The sequence below is a fragment of the Sceloporus occidentalis genome, unplaced genomic scaffold, assembly GCF_023333645.1.
Source record: "Sceloporus occidentalis isolate IW3139 unplaced genomic scaffold, rSceOcc1.0.p SCAF_12, whole genome shotgun sequence".
Taxonomy (NCBI): domain Eukaryota; kingdom Metazoa; phylum Chordata; class Lepidosauria; order Squamata; family Phrynosomatidae; genus Sceloporus; species Sceloporus occidentalis.
Genome location: NW_028316992.1, coordinates 16,567,787 through 16,588,580, shown reverse-complemented (window position 1 = coordinate 16,588,580; position 20,794 = coordinate 16,567,787). Strand labels below are relative to the sequence as shown.

Here is a 20,794-nt window from a genome sequence, read left to right as displayed (position 1 = left end):
TGTCAGATTGAAAGTGGAAGAATTTTGGGAATGAAGAGGATGCAAGAGGAATGTCAAGAGGGATGCAAAATGGCTGTCAGACCTACCAAGGATACCCATGCTTGCAGTGCAGCACACATAGGCGCAGTACACATGGGGCTAAAGCGCCATGCTGGCACCGTACTAGGTTTAAGGGACACAACCGCACGGTTTGTAACCCTAGTACGGCGTGGTGCCCTAACAATGGCAGTGCCCCATGTATATGGGTGCCGCCATTGTGACATGACGGATGCATAACGTCCGCACATCGTGTCACCTCTGTGACATCATGAGTGCACCATCGGCCCTGCAGGACAAAACAAACCCATTTTTCACAGGTTCTTTTCCCTCCACAGGGAAGCTGCACAGTTTGGCGGCTGCAGCTTCCCGGCGGAGGAAAAACAGGTGCCCACAGGCCTCCCTTTTTGGGAGGTCTGTACCGTGCCATAGTCTTTTCAGTTTGTTTGTACTTCTTGTATACTATTTATTTTCAGTTAGTCTAATGGCTCCCAAACTTTTTCAGGCTACCACCCCCTTTCCTCTTGAGTGGTAATCCTAGCACTCCTCCAACACCTGTTTATTGATATTAGGTCTACTGTTTGTGCAGCAACCACCGAGCCAACAGTGTCCACCTCAGCCATGTCCAGCTCACCACCACCACCACCTCCTCCTCCTTAGCCTCTCATGTGTGAATACTGCAGCAGAAGAGGCCCAGACCAGTTCCTCCCTCTCGCCTGCACTGGCCTTACAACAGAAGGAAGGCCAGCTGGACCGAAAGGCGTCACTCACCCTCCCCTGGGTCTCCTGCCTTTTGCTCTCCATGGAGAGCAAAAAGCAGGAGACCCAGCAAGGGAGGGAAGGGTGCCCTTCAAGAGCAAAAAGCAGGAGACCCAGCAAGGGAGGGAAGGGTGCCCTTCGTTCTCCCCTGGGTCTCCTGGGCTGCTTGGGAAAGCCTTCTCCGAAGCGGAGAAACATCCTCCGCCTCAAAGAAGACTTCCCGCTGAACTGATCTGCTTGGGAAAGCCTTCTCCGAGGCAGAGGTACGTCCTCCGCCTCAAAGAAGGCTTCCCACCGAGCTGGGCTCCTTTGCTGCAATGCTGGCATGGGTAAGACACATTTTGGTCACTACTCAGCTGGCTGCTCAGTTGCTGCACCCATAATGACTGGGTGCAAAGGTGGAAGCTTCTCCCTGGCAAGGAAGAACTCTCAGTCCAAGAGAGGTAAGAGAGATGAAGGACTGTTTTGTTGAATTGAGCCCCCCCCCTTGCCCAGAGACACGTCTTCAACATACTGCTCCAAGTCATCCCCCACCCACAAACCCTTCTTTGAGTCATCCTCCACTCACAGACATGGTTTCTTCTCTGCTGCTTCTCTTGGCCTGTCCAATGAAAAAAAGAAGGAGCAATAGCTCCAACCTGCCAGCTGTTCTCAAAGCTTAAATAGAGTCTCAAATGTGAAAGCTTGTTTTTGCCACTGCTTCTCCCTAACCACCAAGCGTTCTAACTCCTTGCCCCCACATGGTCCTAAAGACCTGTGGTTCCCTTCCCTTCATCTTGCTCACCAGTACTGTTACTGAAGACTCCCCTGCCACCCCCTTTTTCCTCATCATCCCCCTGGATCTTTACCCATTTTAGGAATCACTGAGTTAGTCTCTTTCGTATGTTGTATCTTTCTATTATCAGGAGGATATTCTTCACATATTTTTAATTAGCTGCTTTCATAAGGTTTACCCAAGCCAGCATTAAAATAGCACCAGTGATCTAGCAGATGGGTGATGGTCTCAGTCTATAATAGCACAGGTGATTACAAACTCTCCACTCTCATAGGAATGAGTTGAACTTCAGCCCTGGGTAACCTAATGAAACCAGGCTACTAGGTTTACGCTTAGTTTACTCAGAATTCATTGATGTATCTTACATATTGAAACTCCATTTCTCAACAATGATTTGCAAACACTGATTTGCAAATGGAAAATATAGGTTAGGTTCTAAACTATATGAAAATTACGGGGAGGGAAAAGGCTACACTACACATTTTTAAAAATATGAAGCATCTCTCAGTATGTTGTTCTTGTGTGTCTTCAAGTTGCTTCCAACTTATGCCAACTCTGAGGAGGACCTATCATGGGATTTCCTTGGCAAGATTTGTTCAGAGGTGGTTTACCATTGCCTTCCTTTGAGTCTGAGAGAATGTGGCTTGCCCAAGTCACCCAGTAGGTTTCATGGCTGAGCTGGGAATTGAATCTTGGTCTCCAGAGTCATAGTCCAACACTCAGACCACTATACCATGCTGGCTCTCTCTCTCTCATTATACCTCAGCATAATGTACACAGCATAGTAATTTGTGTGATAGACTATGACTTAAATAGTGAAACCATGGGGTCTGTGCCACACGTTTTTGCCCCATGCCTGTGCTGCAGTGTCTGCACGCTGCAGCACAGACACGCCGCCAAAAAGAAGCTGCCTAGAGCAACTTCTTTTTTGCAGTGTCGCAAACAGGAAGGGGCGCTGCTATGATGCCACTTCCTGCTCGCGGCGTCCGGGTGTTGGACAGGTGGTGTCATCTTGGTGGGCCCCATGTGGACCGGAGTCAACTTGAGGCCAGTTAATAACTAACCATCACCACCTTGCACTTGTCTTTTGAGCTATCCCTAAACCCATTGATTTCACAATTCTTTTGACTACCTTGTCTCGAATTATTTTTGACAGCATCCTGGTATCAATCCCATAAAGAGCTGGGACCTGGAAAAACACAAATGCAGGCAGATTAAAGATCAAAAGTAGAAATTTATGGCAATCCTGTCAAAATATTGAAATAAACTAACTTTGTAGAAGACTACACCGGCCAATGATGCCATTAACAAAATTAACACCAATCACAAAACAAAGCCAAGATTTCCATAGTATCTGTGGGGTTGGTGTCATTTGGTTAATATTCTATCCATGTTATTATGGTGAATATATATCTGTTAATACATCCTAATATGGTCAGAACTGCTATTTAAAATAAAAAAAATGTAATACAATATTGTGTTGTTGTTGTTATATCTTACCTCCCTCTTCCCATGGATTGAGGTGGGGAACAACAACAGACTGATACACAAAACACAGATTTCTTCTTAAAGAATGGCAGAAACTGTAATTCTTTGGAGAGTTAAGCATTTTCAGTGCAATTTTTAATGCTGTAAAGTTAAACTGAATTTATAGCATTTTAACTTTTATAGCTTCTCCCCCAAATCCTGAAAATTGTAGCAAGATGCAGAGGCTTTTATTTTAAGAGAGACCTCCTGCTGTGTGCTATACTTGAACTACAGCACCTAAGGTTTTCTGGAAGGAGCAAACCATTGGTATCTGAGGGAATTATCTTCAAAGCTACCATTTGCAGGAATTGGTGGGGACTGATGGAGAGGCCTTGAAGAGAAACTCTGGTTACTGAACCCATTTAAACATAACCTGACATTCCAAAATCAAGAAAGAATTCACTCAAGGGGAGGGAAGGAAATTTTGCTATAGAAACGCTTGCAAAAACCTGTTTTAGCAAATGATTGCTTTTAGAACTATTGAATGTGTACTAGGATTTGAAGGCAGGCATTTCAGAAAAAAAAATATGAACTCTTTTTTTTTCCTCTTTGTGTCTCATTGTCTTTCAACAGCTAGCACTTCCAAAAATATATTTGGCAAGAAATGGTCTACTTTTGGTTATCTAACAATCCCTCACCTTTTCTTCTTTCAACCACTGCCCAAGGGGTTTGACAGCCCTCCAATGACTGTATTCATTGCTATAGTCCAACACCAGCAAACCTGAAACCTGTAAAGAATGACAGCAAATGACAGTTGGAAGAAACAACTTTTAAATATAACCTGATGTCAAACCTATGATGAAGCAAATAAATGTGATGCTTGACACAGTACAATTTTTACTTTATATTAGAAGGAATATTTTTAGAGGAGTTCACTAATTTAATACTTGCATCATAACAGAAGAAAATTTTTAAAAAGTCAATATATTCAACTTCAGCAAGGAAAGTCTCTTTCTTACTAAATCAAGGTTGTTGGTTTTTAAATCAGCTCTGATGTTGTTTCTCCTTACCTTGATACCATCAGATTCCAAGAACCTGCTGAGTCCCATTTCATCCAAAGCAGTAGTATCAGGGACACCACCATTTCCTATGATGGGATTAACCAGTGTGAGGATCTGTCCATGGTAGCTGGGGTCAGTCAGACTTTCTGTGTACCTGGAGTTAAAGCCAATTGAAAATTATTTTCATGCATGAGAGCTGGGGAAAGGCAATCAGAATTAAAGCTTCTTATCAGAATTGCAAACCCAGCCTTATATCATATCTAAATTATTATTATATCTAAAGCTCATGGAGAATAACATTCCACCCGTATATCCATTTGGAAGTCCAAGAGGATGATGTCTGCCAGCCGGGCAACAGTGCAATGGAGCTCTTCTGGTGTACTCAGCTATTCTGGGTCTGTTTGGGCTGGAAGAGCCAAGCTGCAGCCAGTAATGTCCAACAACCTGGGATAACTCATTACACAAGGAAGTACCAAGCGCCTTCTTGAGCAACACTGGAAAAAATCTTTATGCTAACATAGCTCCCTGATTATACCAGTACACATCACTGAAAGGATTCCAGCCATAATGAATGAAATGTGGGAAACAGTGTTTTTTCAGCTGTGAATGTCCTTAACAAGTTTACAGATATTCTCATTATGCTTTAAATTCACGGTTCTTCTATGGTTGTGATAGTGTTCCTACATTTTCATATAAGGATTTTAATTACCAAGGTGAATCCTCATCTACCTTCAGTTGCACATTTCTGAAGGTTGCCTCTATGCATGTTGTGTTTTACTGAACAAAAATCAACTCCCAGAGGGAAATAAAAATAAAAAATAAATGCATTTGAGAAGGTGTTGTGAACAAAGAACAGCTCCAGTTACACTTGGGGGGAATGGTATAGGCAAATGGCTTTGAAGGAATAGGACAGAGTGGCTCAATTAATACATATAAAGGCAAATCATGGTTTAGGAACTAGGAATGTTCACTGTAGTAATATAGGTGCTTTCCTTTGTCCTCTCTTATTCATGAGTTCCATAGGTCTAGTTTCTTGTCATGTCACTCATATTGGCAACCTAGGGTTAGTGCTAACCTCCAGGACATGGTTCAAGAGGGGATTGGGAATTCTGATGGAGTAGGACTCAGAAGGAATGAGGATACAGTTAGGAGGAGGTGTTGTTGATTCCATCATTATCATTAAAGGGTTAAATGGAAAGGAGCACCTATTACCACTTTCCTAAACAAGGATAGCCTGGCAACTGTAGTCTGTGCACTGTTATGCTGCATTTAGATTATTGTCATGCACTTTAAGCAGGGCTGATCTTGTCTTTAATATGGGAGCTGCAGCTGGCACAGAATATAGTGGCTAGGATGCTGAGTGGGTTGTCAAGCCACAAGCACATTATACCAGTACTGATACCTATTTGCATTCAAACCCAGTTCAAATCTTGCTGTTGACATATGAAGCATTGAACAGCTTCGGATCAGGTTAGGTGGCACATCTCCTTCCCCAATGTTTGGATTTAATCATTTTTACCTTTATGTCCCATTCAAGATAACATTTTAGATATAATAAGTGGTGCAGAAATAGGCTCAATATATAAATAGTCCTCCAAGGTATACATTTTGCCTTCCCCTTTTCCTCCCTTACCTGAAAGTGATACATATGCAGACCTGGCCTAACTGTAAAACGTTACCCTATTTGTGGTGGCAAATTTCCAGTTGCAATAGAGTCTACCCATCTCATTGCAGCTGCCTTGTTTATATAATTCTGACAAGTTCCTAAGGTGCCACTTTTCCAGGAGACAGATGTGTTAAGTTTTAGAATGAAAAAGAGGGGTGTGGAGATATGAAGCAGTACCTTTAAGACTGATTTATTTTTGCATGGTCTTTCATTCAATCTACTTCTTCAGAGGCATTGAATATCAACACCACAAGTCTTTAAGCAGTGTGGGTCATTCAGTTTCTGACCTACAAGTGGCATTTGGAGGGGGGACATTTAAAGGAAATTCCAGTGCACTAGAATGGATGAACAGATAACGTTTTCTTGGCAGACTACATTTATTAATATATTAGTCTCATCACAGCTATATATTTAGTAAAAGTATTGTCTCAAGTACATTTTCCTGTTTTAAGGGGCATGACTTTCAGGTAATCGGGAAGCATTGGTTTCACACATTGGTTTCTCATTGGTTTCCTCAAAACAGGCTAGCTGCTTGACACCTTATACGACTCGGAAGGTTTATGGCTAGTGTCACAATTTACATCATTATGGCCTGTTACAGACTGCCAAAATAAAGCTGCTTCGGGTCTCTTTGGAGGTATGTTGTTTAAATGATGCATGCATCCTAAGAATCCGGAAGATGCACCAAAGCTGCACTCTAGTCCTTAGGGCTGGAGCATGGCTTTGGTGCGACCTCCAGACTCTTAGGACCCATGCATCATTTAAACAGCATACCTCCAAAGAGACCCGAAGCAGCTTTATTTTGGCAGTCTGTAACAGGCCTATGTATCCCTTTACACTGGTCTCACCCTCACAGCTATGGAACTGCTTCAAAACGTGTGTCATTAATATTACATCTGAACAGACGGATTGAAATCCATGAAAGTGCAGGCTAAGATAAACCAGTATTAAAGGCGGTACTATATTCCTTCTTCTTTCTGTTTCCTTCCTAAGATGGTATTGTATCCTAATGCAGCCAATAAGGTTGCTTGAGGGCATCATTGTACACAAGTTAGTATCCTACCTGATAAAGCTGGCAGGCTGCTGAGAGACTTTGCCTAGCCAACAGAGTAAGAGTGAAGAGGTGGTGCCTGAGGCAGAACTTTATTCTTTGAAGAAATAAGTGTTGTTGGGAGCAGGAGCTGTGAGTACTGGCCTTTTTGCCTCTCACCTGAGGTAATGCTGATTCTGGTACTCCCTATTGCACCCCACCCAAAAATATGTGCTATTTTCTAGACCAGAAGTTCTTAACCTTTTCATTACCATGAACCTCCTTTAAATATCCTTTGTTGCCATGGCCCACCAAGACTTCACTCAAAAACCCAGAAGTGTCTCACATTTTTATTTAAAATTACTCATCATGGGTCTTATTTGGAGAAAAGGAAGAAATAGGTAAATGGATACACTCCTATTACAGTGGGCATTTGGTATCCACTGTTCCATAAATGCCTCCCCCCACGGTCTATAGCAAAATCTGTGGATGCTCGTGTCCCATTATATACAGTGAGGTAGTAAAACATAGTGTCCCTTATATAAAGTGGCAAAATCAAGGTTTGCTTTTTGGAGATATATATATGTGTGTGTGTGTGTGTGTGTGTGTGTGTGTGTGTGTGTGTGTAAATACATATACATATATACATATACATATACATATATATATATATATTTTCAAGCCATGGGTGGTTGAATCCATGGATGCAAAATCTGTGGATACAGAGGACTGACAGCCTAATATTTATATTGGAATGATCCCATAATTCTTATTCTTATTACCTGAACACTGAACTATGGTCTATTATTTGTTAATATTAATGATTGATTATGAGGATGTCCATTTCACTTACAAGCTTTGTTATACGTGGTAAAAGACTTTAAAAGAAATCCTCCAAGCTTTGCTGACCAGATCTTGTTGCTTTGCTACCAACCCCCTGCACTTTCTGGCCACCAAGAGCTCTCTGATGTATCAACCACCTCTGTGTGTGTGTGTGTGTGAGAGAGAGAGAGAGAGAGAGAGAGAGAGAGAGAGAGAGAGTGCAATAGTGTCAAGTGACACAAGGAAATGGGACCTTGCTTGTGGGTCATGTCTGTATGCATGCATGAGATGCAGAGGGATCACACTTGCATCTCATTCCTCTACCCCATGTGCTGATTTGATGAATCTGGAGGGGGGTCCTAAATGTAGGGATACACATACATGAGCATACACACACACATTTAAAACACTCTCTTGCTAAATATCAGATCTAGAGTCTTGGATCAGTATCTAGAATTGTTGGTCCACCTGGTTGGCATGGTATAGCTGTTGCTATTGTTGTTGTTGCTAATTTTGTATGCCTTCAAGTTATTTCCAACTTATGGCAACCCTAAAGCGATCCTATCCTGGGGTTTACTTGGCAAAATTTGTTCCGAGGAGGTTTGTCATTGCCTTCCCCTGAGGCTGAGATCATATAGCTTGCCCAAGGTCACCAAGCAGGTTTTATGGCTGAGCTGGGAATTGAATCTTGGCCTCCAGAGTCATAGTCCAACACTCAGACCACTACACCATGCTGGCTCTCTCTCTCTCTCATTATACCTCAACATAATGAACTCTCATCTCCAGAGTAATAGTCCAACACTCAAACCACTATGCCACACTGGCTCTAATGCACTGTACTGAATCTGTTTATCATGGCGGACAGAAACTGGTGGGTTGCTTTGAAGGCGCTGAAGGAGGCTTGTTAAAACAGTTACAACAGGGGATTCCTTATGTAGGACTAGATTTTCCCAAAGGTATAAAATGTTCAGGGCTGTCCTTCTAGAACTAATGAGTTTCACTTCAGCAGTAAGTATAATATATCACACTGCACTGACTATGAAGTATTCCCAGAGTGTCTTTTGCCAAGAGCACTGGGATTCTTCTGCATGATTTACAGAAGCTAAATCTAATTTGTTTTTGTTGTTGTTATTATTTCAATGATATATAATTGAATCCATTGCACAGTTTTTCAAATATCAGCAAGTTGCATGAGGTGTTGTTATGGAATGCTGACATCACTGTGAAAAGATGGATGGCTGCACACCTTAAAGCATTTTAAAGATTCCAGAATGGTTGTTAGCTGATATCAACAATTGAGTGTGTTAGCCAATTGAGAGAAATTATGTGTCAAATGAAACAATTGCTATGAAATATTCCAGTGTCACGTTTTACTTTTTGAATATGTAGATTTTGCCACTAACCAAAATAAATTGGGCTCTTGCTTTTAATGTATGATTTTGGTAAGCCTGCAGCATACATAAATAAGCACAATCATGCTACAATTATTATAGAGTAATCCTATTAAAGTCAGCTGGGTTGCTCTGGAATAAATGAGTTATGAATTGCAGCTGCAGTCTCTTGCTAAGTGAGAATGCCTTTATGGCAAAATAAAGCTATTGCTATGGATAATTATAATGACATTTTCTTTTTTCAGCCTGATATTCTATTGCATAAAAATCCTCCCATAATCTGCATATCATTACTACAGTAAAATAGGTGAGTTGATGATGCATGCTAGAATTGGCCAAAATTGAAATCTTCCGTTGAGAAGGTCTTACAAATAATATACTGAATCTTTTCTTTAACGGGTTTAGAGCCTTTCATATGCAGTAAGTTACATCCATGTGAGACTATGGCCACACAAGCAAGGAAGTTTTCCAATGGTCTTCATGCTTGCAAAGTCACTGAGAAATGTGAAGTCGAAGGCTTTCATGGCTGGCATCTATTTTTTTTTTTTTTGTGGGTTTTTTTGGGCTATGTGGCCATGTTCTAGAAGATTTTCTTCCTGATGTTTCGCCAGCATCTGTGGCTAGCATCTTCAGAGATCTTCAGCCACAGATGCTGGCGAAATGTCAGGAATAAACTCTTCTTACTAATATGTCACAAATTCTATGAGTTCCCTTAAAATAAATAAGGAGCTATTTCTGGCACCTATTATGTCTTGCAAGACATGCCAATATTTTCTGATACTGCTCTGCAGTTTTTTTGGTTATGCTATCATAAGTCACACTGAAGTTTATTCTGGGATTAGTTTTTCTTTCCTGTTTTTTGCAATATCGGTGTGTGTTGTCCGTGCAGCCCTGTTTAAACCATGGTTATAAAGTTGCATTTTAAGTAATGTTTTGTACTTGTTCATTTGGGCTAATAGGTCTTTTTAAAAATGAGAAATTTTACATGCATCTTGAGGGAAGATGCATGTAAATTTTTCTTTTGTCATTCCCTGGAGAAGGCCACTAAATACTCTGTGTGTGTGTGTGTGTGTGTGTGTGTGTGTGTGTGTGTGTTTGTTGTTGTTGTTGTTGTGTGTGTGTTGTGTGCCTTCAAGTCTTTTTCCACCTTATGGCAACCCTAAGGCAAACCCTAAGGCAAACCTGTCACAGGGTGTTTTTTTGCAAGTTTCTTCAGAGGGCGTTTGCCATTGCCATTCTCTGAGGCAGAAAAAGTGTGACTTGCCCAAAGTCACCCAGTGGGTTTTCATGGCCAAGATCAGATTTGAACCTTGCTCTCCAGAGTCACAGTCCAGTGCTCAATCACTACCCCACACTGGCTCTCAGCTGGGCCAATTGGAAGGATAAAATCATTTTTCAACACTGTTTGTCATAGGAGTCAGTGGTACATAGCAGTGGTGGTGCTTGCATAAAGTAACCTGCATAAAGAAATTCTGGTAGTCATGCCCAAAATGCACAAGCAGGTGAAGTCATGGCATCTGTTTATGTTGCTGCTGGAACTTCCTGACATCTGATCCTATGGGATAGACTGTCAGTGCAGTGGCTCACCAGATACACTGATGGATTAATAAAAGCACCATGAAATGTAGGCATGTTTTTATGACAACAGGTGCAAATTCACACAAACCCAAAGAATGATCTGCAAATAAATGACTACAGTTTGTGCTACCGTGCCATTTTGTTGAAGGGGAATTAATCCATCAGATGCTGTTTGGCTTTTGTGATGTGACAAGATTTATTGCCCATAATCTATCACAGGGGAAGAAAACTCTGGTACCCTCCATCATTCTGATCTATATTAAACAGTTGTTTGTTGGCAGGTATATTAACACAGCTAGTAATTAGTGCTGTCAAAAAGCGTAAATAAGTGCCTGCAGAAGCAAAACAGGGCAAACAGATTTTCTTTGCTGCACTGTAGTGTTATTCTACCAGTGAAACGGTTTAAGGACCCATCTTGTGCTGTGGTGATTGACATACATGAAGAGCAAAGTTCTTTTAGGATCTTGCAACCATGTAAAGATGTGTTTGATCATGAAGGAAAATATTGAAAGCCACTCTAGTGGAATCTTATAAAAGCTCTTTTCTAGAAGGAGGGACATTTTACCCCTCCACTGACACAATAACATAGATGTTTCTACTACATAAGAATTTCTACAGGCATGAATAATATTAAACCTTTTCATGTGACACAGTATTAGTGCTTTGGTTCCACTTTAACTACCATGACAACATCCTATGGCCTAATACAGACAGCCAAAATAAAGCTGCTTCGAGTCACTTTGGAGGTATGGTGTTTCAATGATACATGCGTCCTAAGAGTCCAGAAGCTGCACCAAAGCCACGCTCCAGTCCTAAGGACTAGAGTGCAGCTTTGGTGCAGCTTCCAGACTCTTAGGATGCAAGCATCATGTAAACACCATACCTCCAAAGTGACTCGAAGCAGCTTTATTTTGGCTGTCTGTATAGGGCCTATATATCCTGGGATGTGAAAGTTACAGGTGTGTGACGTTGGCTTTTCCAAGGCTGGCCCTGCAGTTCCTAGCCTTGGATGCTTCCACTCTCACCTTACCTTATGGAGCCCTTTAAAATCTCTCCTTGGATTTGGGTCCTGGACTTTCAGGTGACCGCACTGTGAACTACTGTGTGTTAGATTTATGTTCTTTATGATAAGCATGACCCACCCTTGATTCAGGTTGGAAGAAAGCCAGTCTAAGTCAGAGTTAACAAATTAACAAGCAGTTCAACCTTATTTGTTAGATCTTGTAGAACAGTTAAAGCTGTAGCAACTTCCCAGTACTTAGTTCCAACCATATATTGATTTTCAACCTGAGTTATGGCAGACCTTGCCATTCTCAACTGTCTACAAACCAGAACTTTTTGGCTTTTCTTCAACCAAATAGATCTCCTTACTGGATCACTCGAGCCTATCTTTCTCACACAACATTTTCACAAACTCAGATCTTTTTTCCTCAGATCAGATCCTTTCTGATCGGATTCCATCACTTGGCACCAACATTATTGTGAAGTTGGCCTATCCAAGGGTAGGAATTGTGGGACAAGCCTTAGGATGCCTTACATCACGGGGGGATACATGGAATTCTCAGCCAGGGAGTTCTTCTAGCATTCCACCAAACTACAAATCCCAGTGTTCCATTGGATGCAGCCATTACAGTTAAATTAGAACACAGCAATACAATTGTAATATAATTAACAATATAATTAGATTGTACGCCACTTGACAAGTTTTTATTCTTTTTTATATTTTTATTTTATTTGACCCTTGCTATGCAGACTTTACAGCGCTCTATAAATAAATTTTAATAATAATAATAATAATAAGAATAATAATATGAAAAGTCCTATTATCAATTACTCACACTGTTTTAGAATTTGAAAATCAAAGTAAGTAAGTAATAAAAAGTAATAAAAGATAGTTGGCAGGAGAAGACATATTTAGGGGCTAGAACTTTTGGCCCAAGTTCAAGTCTATGTCCCTATTAGAGGAATAAATACTTGTTTCCTTCATTCTGATTTCACTCTTCTTATATCCACTATGGGTCCTTTTCATGTAAAATAATTATAACAATGATGTAGACTTGAGCCAATTGACTTGGGCTCAGGTTGGACTCAAATTGCTTCAATGACTTGATTTGGACTCGACTCAGCAATAAAAGATGTACTGACCTACTCCACTGAATATTTTTAATGACCAACTTGCTGGCCTAACTTCAATCAGAAACAGCAAGTGCATTAGGCAATGGACTTGAGGCAGGGGTTGAGGCAGGGACGTAGCCAGGATTTTGGGAAGGGGGGGGGGGGTCCAGACTAAGTGTCACCATTATAATGGGGCTTGGGTGCAGCGGCGCAGCAGCACGCACCATTCATTGTATTTAACGGAAGGGGGGTTCGGACCCCTCGGACCCCCCCCCCCGGCTATGTCCCTGGTTGAGGTCTACTCAGCAGCCTATCCTTGCTGCACATCAGAGAAGCCTTTGGAATGGCTTAAAAGGATCCTTCCCCCCTCAAGCCCATTGCATAATATGTTTGCTGTTACCCTATGAGAATATTTTAATTAATTTTGTGCACATCATCTTAATTTTCTAGTTACTGACACTCCACCCCCCCACACACACACACACACCACACCGCCACCTTCTTTTTTCTGTTAAAGTTGATTGCCAGATTTGAGATTCAACTTGAGACTTGACCTGAACATATTTTTAAGGACTTGAGACCTAATCTGAGACTTAAAGGTAGAGACTGGAGACTTGATTTAAGCCCTGGAGTGAGAGACTTGAATGCATCACTGGATTATAGTGGCATGATCCCACTTAAACTCCCAGGATGGGGAATTCTGGGGTCTGCATAGTTTGGTCAGAGATACCAGAAGAATTCTGTGGCTGAGGGTCCCAAAGGTCCCTCCCCTGAGCTGCAACTTCTGGGATTCCATAGGATGCAGCCATGAAAGTCAAAGTAGGAAGCAGTAGTGTAAGACTATTTTTGTCTCTTTTCTATCTCCATTACGAGGCCTGTCCTCACATATGATCCCTCAGAAACATTCTTATTTGTCTAGTCACAATAGAATGTGACTAATTATATGGTGATTATGATAACTGATTGTTTAAAGAGCACTTTATAGTTACATTAAGAGATGCAGAGTTATAAGCTAGTGTGTATAAAGGGAATCATAGAGAAAAAGAAAGAGACAAATGTTAAGGCTAAATAACATTTTGTCTTAAATTGTGTAGTTAGCCAATACACCTAGGGTGTTTATTTAAATACCAGTAGGATGGAATAATCAAAAACAGATGCTCCCCAACTAAGATCCCAAGAGAAATTCTCCTCCTCGTACATATCTTTGAAGTTCAGGCCAAAAGCTTTTAATTGTACTAACAGAAACTTTTCTTAGCCTAATATCCACATTTTGTGTGTGTGAACATGCATGCACTTTTCACTGCAACTGCAATTTAGTAATTTATGTAATATTGGCAGTTTTATGTATTTCTTTATATTTTTATCCTAGTCCGCTCCTTCTCCCCATGGACCTCTTCCACTGTCCTTTTAATTTTCACAGTGGCCCTGTCAGGTTGGTTAGGCTCTATGCCATTCAAAAAGTTTCCTAGCTGAATCTAATACTTGGAAAAGCAGACAGGAGGAAAAACAACTAATTTGAGACCTGCTGCTGGAGAAGAGTGCTGAGGATACCATGGGCAGCCAAAACATACAAACAAATGGGTCCTTGAGCAGATCATGTCCAAACTCTCCCTGGAAGCCAAGATGACAAAATTGTGGCTCTCGCACTTTGGCCACATTATGAGAAGGAAAGACTCATTAGAAAAGACAATAATGCTTGGGAAGATAAAAGGCCACAGAAAGAGAGGCAGTCCACACTTCAGATGGATAGACTCAATTATGGAGTTCACAGGCCTCAATTTACAGTACCTGCGCAGGGCAGTTGAAGGCATAGGATCCTGGAAATGTCTCATCCACAGTGTCACCATGAGTCATGTTCAGCTTAAGGGCAGTTAACAACAAAAGCCTAAATTCTCTTGCAATGTAATCCAATACTATACCACACAGTGGCTTCTTGAAACTGATCAGCCTAAATTTTCAATGTGAAATCTCAAATCATCACACAGGAATTTTGCCTTGGACATATGCATAAGACAGAAGACCCCTTAGTTCTTCCAGTGTCTCTGTCTCTGCAGCATTCCCTATCCACCAGGCCCATTTGCTTCTATGTCACTCACTCACTCACTCACTCACTCACTCACTCACTCACTCACTCAGTGTTTCCAAATCAAGAAGGAAGGAAGAAAAGAAATGCTTTGCACACCACCCCTGATTTGTGAAATAGCGCTTCTGCAAGGAAACAGGAAAAAAAAATATAGCAGGTTTCTTTGGGAGTGATAGAAAGACTTTTGAAAAACAATGCTTATTGGGCTATGTTGGGCTTGCAAGGAAGGGGTGTGTTATTTTTTTCAGTTTACAAAAGGGTATCTAATGTAACTTAGAGTGATAGGAAACAATGCCAGCTTTGTTATTAGCCCTTCCTCTTCATGGAGAAACTGGCTACCACTTGCCAAGGGGAAAAAGAAAGGCATCTTGCATGTTTTCAGAGAAATTTATTACATTCCCAATGGTTAATAAGAACAAATTTGGCAACTAAGGCCAAAGGACACATGGGCAGGAAGCGGCGTGGTGGCGCCGATTCTAGGGTTCCAGAGCACGCAGTAACCGCATGCTCCAGAACCCTAGTCTGTATGGATGCCAGCATCATGGTGGCCTCCCATCCACACAGGGGCTGCTGTGATGATGACGCTGCCAAACAGCGACCAGATGTCTCTGGCAGGAAGTGGCATCATGGTGCCCCTTTCTGATTGCGACGCTGCAAAAAAGAAGCCACTCTAAGCAGCTTCTTTTTTGCTGTGCATCGTTGCCCCATGGTTTGGTTGCTGAAGCAATGGTGTGCAGCAAAGAGGGGTGGCATTTCACCACCAGTGTGTACCAGCCTTAAATCTGAACATTTGTAGAGCCCTGTTCTTGGGAAAGATTGCAGAAAGACAGGCATGGGGATCAGGGAGATTTGTCAACAGCTTGAACTGCAGAGTGAAATCACAAAAAAGGCAAACATTTTTTAAAAAATCAAATTGATTTGGCAAGCCATTTGGTGAAATAAAAATGGGCAGTATTTTATCATCACTACAATATGAGAGCCAATTCCTAGACATGACAAAGAAATTATGTTGTTCTCCTTACCCAGCAAGGCCAGTATTGAATACCACTTCTCCAGCTGTAGAGGATGGATGGCCAAACGAGTAGCCCTTCATCTTGGTTCCATCTTCCAGCACCAAGTTGGCAGTTTGTGCCTGGGAGGGGCAAAAGTTCATGAGATTAAGCATTTACATACTGACATATATGAAAATTATTTTGCATAATACTGGCCTATGTCTCTGGTTTCTAAACCTGCAAACTTCCTTCATTCTGCACTTATTCACATTTCCATCTTCTCTATGGTAGCTTGGTACAGAAAGTTGTTCATGCATTTGTCTTAGATAATATGGGTAATATGGCCAGTAAAATTCTCTTAAATAGACCACACAACTTCCTGCGGCCCAGTTAAGAGCCCTGTTGCACTGGCCAGTGGCCAACGCTGAACACTGCCACTGCAATAGCACATGGCTTTTTTGTACTAATGGCCTCTTGCAACAGATCTGGCACAACAATTCTATGTAAAGGCCTCCCAAAACAGTAAGGCAGAAATAGAGTGAAGGTTTAGGAATGGACAGTATCTTTGCTGCCACCTATTGTCAGGGTGACCAGATGTCATAACTGCAAAGGAGCACAAGGCATTGTAAAATGTATAATATTCAATAAAACATAGGCCATTGCAAAATAGAAGATAAATTCATGCTCCTCAGTCTTGCTTAAAATAGAGGACATTTTGGAATTCCTCCTGGACAGAAGGCTGAAATGTAGGTCATTTCCTGAAACCCTACCTGCTGAGGAGCTCATCAGATTTTAGTACTAGAACTACAATATAGTCCCAGGATTTACAATCAGGGCTCAAGAAGATTCCTACTTGAAACCCTGCAAAGTTACTGCCATTCAAGATCGGAATAGAGTCTGGCTCATAGACTGAATCATAGAGTTGGAAAAGACCACAAGGGCCATTGAATGGTGTAACTCTTTTTCTGTTTTACCCAGATGATCTTAAGAAGTGGGATTCTTGTTCAGGGTTCCAACCAGAATGCTGATTCCAGGATATTCCATTCCATTTCCCCACTTCCATTGCTTTCTCAAACATTTCTCATTCTGGTACCATTTAATTTTTCTCCCCAGAGGGTGGGTGACTTATTTTTGCCTAAGTATTTCATAATTTGAACATATGTGTACCTTCCTTTTCCTTCCTTCCTTCCTTCCTTCCTTCCTTCCTTCCTCTCTCTTTCTTTCTTTCTTTCTTTTTTGGTGGCTTCATTTTGACTACAAACCTGTTGACACCAATATCTATCTATCCAAACAAATGAATTTAGTTTCACTTAGTCTGCTTTCTAGGTTGCTACTCATTAGAGACATGTTGTGAGAAAGTTTTCCAGTTAGCCTAACATAATATTATTATCACTTTTTTGCTAAGAAAATGCACAAATGGCTCCAGATTTTAGAGAATCAGTGTTCCACTGGAGGGACTGTTTCGTTTTTAATAGCAAGTGTTGTTTGTTTGTTTGTTTGTTTGTTTTTGTTATTTTGGTCTAATTTGAAAAATATTTATGAATTTAGAAAGTAAACTTTTCTTATATTTCAAATCACAAGAAGACAAAAACAACATGAAGAGGAGATGCACATCTGGCCAAAGAAAAAAATTAAGACAAATCAAACTCAAAGTACTCAAAATATTTTACTGAATCTGATACATTTCAGAAATTAGAATCCTTTCCTTTTTAAAAAATTATTACAAGAAAGTAAATAAAAATTTCATTAAAACAGCTGAAGAGCACACGCAAAACATAACTATGTAGAATAGCTTACTGTGCTACCGCTTAACAAATTTAGCAGTTTTATCACATACAAAAAACTATCTTCTAACATGCTGTAAACAGTCCTTGCACTGAACTGCAGCCATTTGTCCCTGCTGCTATCTTTCACAGCAACATTGTGTGTGTGTGCCCCTTCAGGTCACCTGTGGACTTACTGTGATCCCATTAATTTTGTTGGGTTTTCTTAGGTAAGGAACACTCAAAGGGTGGTTTTCACATTTCCTTCCTTCTGTGAAATATTTCATCCCTTCTCATTTGCTGGTTAAGCATTTACAGATTTGATTATTGCTGGATCACTGTATTTTTTCTTGTCACTGAAAAATATGTTCTCTCTAGGTGCTCCAGCATGATTCTATGGTCAGCTTCAATAGGAATTCAGGCTGGAGGACTTACAGATACCTAGAAAAGTGTTCTCTCAAGTTAAAAAAAAATAGAGGACTTATTTTCATGGTTTGGCCACTTTCATGGAAGGAGTGACCCTAACTCCCACAAAAGTTGGGAGTCAACTGTATAGTGACATGGGCATCTTTATTATTCCAAACCAGGTCAGTGATCCTATTTGTGAGTATAGTTTAGGAAACCAAATGGCATTCTCTTTCCAGGAGTCTGCTAGATGTACAGTCAGCCCTCCATATCCATTGAGGTTTTTTTATCCACAGATTCAAGCATCCATGGCTTGAAAATATTTTAAAATATATATTAATTCCAAAAGGCAAACCTTGATTTGCTGTTTTATATAAGGGACATCATTTCACTACACCACTGTATTTAATGGGACTTGAGAATCCTTGCATTTTGGTATCCACGTGGGTCCTGGAACCAAATCCCAGAGGATACCAAGGGCCCACTGTACACACTAATACATATCCAGAACACATTATTCTCAAACAACAAAACATTTCTTTAAGTAATTGACTGGCTATTTCTCTTAAATGTTTAGTAAGGTTTCTTGTTTGTTTCCTTCTCTATTGCAGCCAGTTGTTAACTTTAACACTGACAGCAACATCCATACCCAGACAGGCCTATCCTTCCTTGCTAGGAATGGAATGCTATGTTCATTATGGGCTGGCACAAATTACAGTCATTAGAATGCCTACTTAACGGAGGTGGATAAGATTGTGTTTACTCAGAAAACCTCCTCAGGCAAAATAAATCTGGCTTTATTTTTTCTCCTCATTCAGGCTAATATTCACTTCTTATTGACTGTGATGAGCCTACACATTTAAAACTTGAAACGTATACAAAATCATCTGTTGATCAGAAGATCATTACAACCGTGTTATTATCCTGGTTCTCTATCATTGTTGAGTCTGGAGACAACAAGCAGATTAGTACCTTGGCAAAGCCAGGAAAAGGTGGAAGCTGCTCCCAGGAGTGAGTATATTCATTAAGAGGGAGGAGCAGATTTGAAAGAGGTTGATGTTTAGTGTGCCCTGAGGGATCAAGAGCCCTTGAGGCTAGTTCAGGACCCTGTGAGGGGCAGTTAGTAAGGGCTTTAAGTTCCCAAGAAAGGGATGAAGGGTGTCCTTAATTACATTGTTATAGTGTCCTGTAGGAGACATAGTGTTTAGAGACTAGTGCAGTCACAGGTAACCAAAAGGGTTATACAATACAGAAATAGCAAGCAATAGCAGGTACACTTCTATGCTGCTTATCAGTGCACTTAAGCACTCCCTAAGTAGTTTACAATGCATACAATACAAAAGTTTAATAAAGGTTGCGAACAGACAGGCCAAAATAAAGCTGCTTTGGGTCACTTTGGACGTGTGCTGTTTAATTTATGCATGCATCGTAAGAGTGCAGAAGCCATTCCAAAGCCATGCTCCAGTCCTAAGGACTGGAGAACAGCTTTGGTGCAGCTTCTGGCCTCTTAAGATGTGTGTGTCATTTAAACAGCATACCTCCAAAGTGACCCAAAGCAACTTTATTTTGGCCTGTCTCTTTGGGCCCTTAGTCTGTAAGGAAACATATATAAAGCTATAAAGAAATAATTACAAAGACAAGCTAAAGAAATTGTTAAACTGCGTAACTAATAAAGTACTTATACGCTGTATTCATTGTGAACACCATCCACTAAAAGAGATATTGTATTCAGCCTGACTCGTAAATAAATGTATTACTTTCTTTCAACAAGCAGCTGTCTGAAGTGATTTCAGAAACACATTAAAAACGTTACCAACATTGAGAGAAATCTTTTAAGCTTGGGACACATTAATAATAATAATAATAATAATAATAATAATAATAATACATTTTATTTATAGACCGCTATTCCGCAGTGATCATAGTGGTGTACAGTAAAAATTGAATACAATACAATTTTATTAGATATTGGATAGTTATTATTATTTATATTTATATATATATATATATATATATATATATATATAGTTATATATAGTTATTTATTAGATAGTGGGTGTGTGACCATGAAAGAATAATTGGTGCCAGGCTGGGGGGGATTCGAAACCCAGAGGGCTGGCATCAAAAAGAGATTTTTAGTGCAGGAGACACTTGGGAGAGTGTCATCCGAGTAAAGAAGTTGGGTGGGTGAATCTCACCTTCACACTGAGCTATATGCTGCTTGATGTCACATAATAACTAGGCAAATGATAAGACTGACCATGCAAAAAACATAGCCTACAGTATCGGAAAATATAACCTCCTCCTTTATGAAGTCCCCTATTTTTATTTCTTATTTTTTAAAGGATTCCAATTATTTCTATTTCATCTTTCTACACCAAAATGACTTACCATAAAACAACCAATCAGAACTACAAATGCAAACAATAAAACATGAAAGCAGGAGTTAAAATGTCATTGAAAACTTATTGGGAGAATGCCTTACCTCTATGCCATGCAGAAGAAACAGTGCTATGGGTTAAGTGGCACTTGCAAGAGTAGCATGCTCCAAAATAACTAAATATAACTGGAAAACATGAAGTAGCTGGGTGGAAAAATGCTAGAACTGCTACCACATTGCAGAATGAATGCAGTTTGATACCATTTTAACTGGCATGGCTCCATTCTATGGAATCCTGGGATTTGTAGATTGTTGCGGCACCAGAGCTCTTTGACAGAAAGGCTAAATATCTCACAAAACTACAAACCTAAAATTTCATAGCACAGAGATATGGTAGTTAAAGCAGTGTCAAACTGCATTAATTCTGGACTTCTTCAGTACTGACCTCTGCTTGTAACTCTGCTTGTCCCA

General features: G+C 40.5%; 1 protein-coding gene across 1 annotated transcript in view; it reads right to left on the bottom strand.

Annotated features, from left to right (window-relative positions):
- The window catches only part of LOC149305337 (carbamoyl-phosphate synthase [ammonia], mitochondrial-like), a 184,732-nt gene that overhangs the window by 143,046 nt on the left and 20,892 nt on the right, over positions 1 to 20,794 (bottom strand). The window contains exons 2-5 of the mRNA XM_089477636.1: positions 15,806 to 15,915; positions 4,108 to 4,252; positions 3,736 to 3,825; positions 2,703 to 2,759 (exon numbers count right to left, since the gene is read on the bottom strand). Coding sequence (XP_089333762.1) covers positions 2,703 to 2,759; positions 3,736 to 3,825; positions 4,108 to 4,252; positions 15,806 to 15,915 — 402 coding nt within the window. The remainder of the gene's footprint in view (positions 1 to 2,702; positions 2,760 to 3,735; positions 3,826 to 4,107; positions 4,253 to 15,805; positions 15,916 to 20,794) is intronic.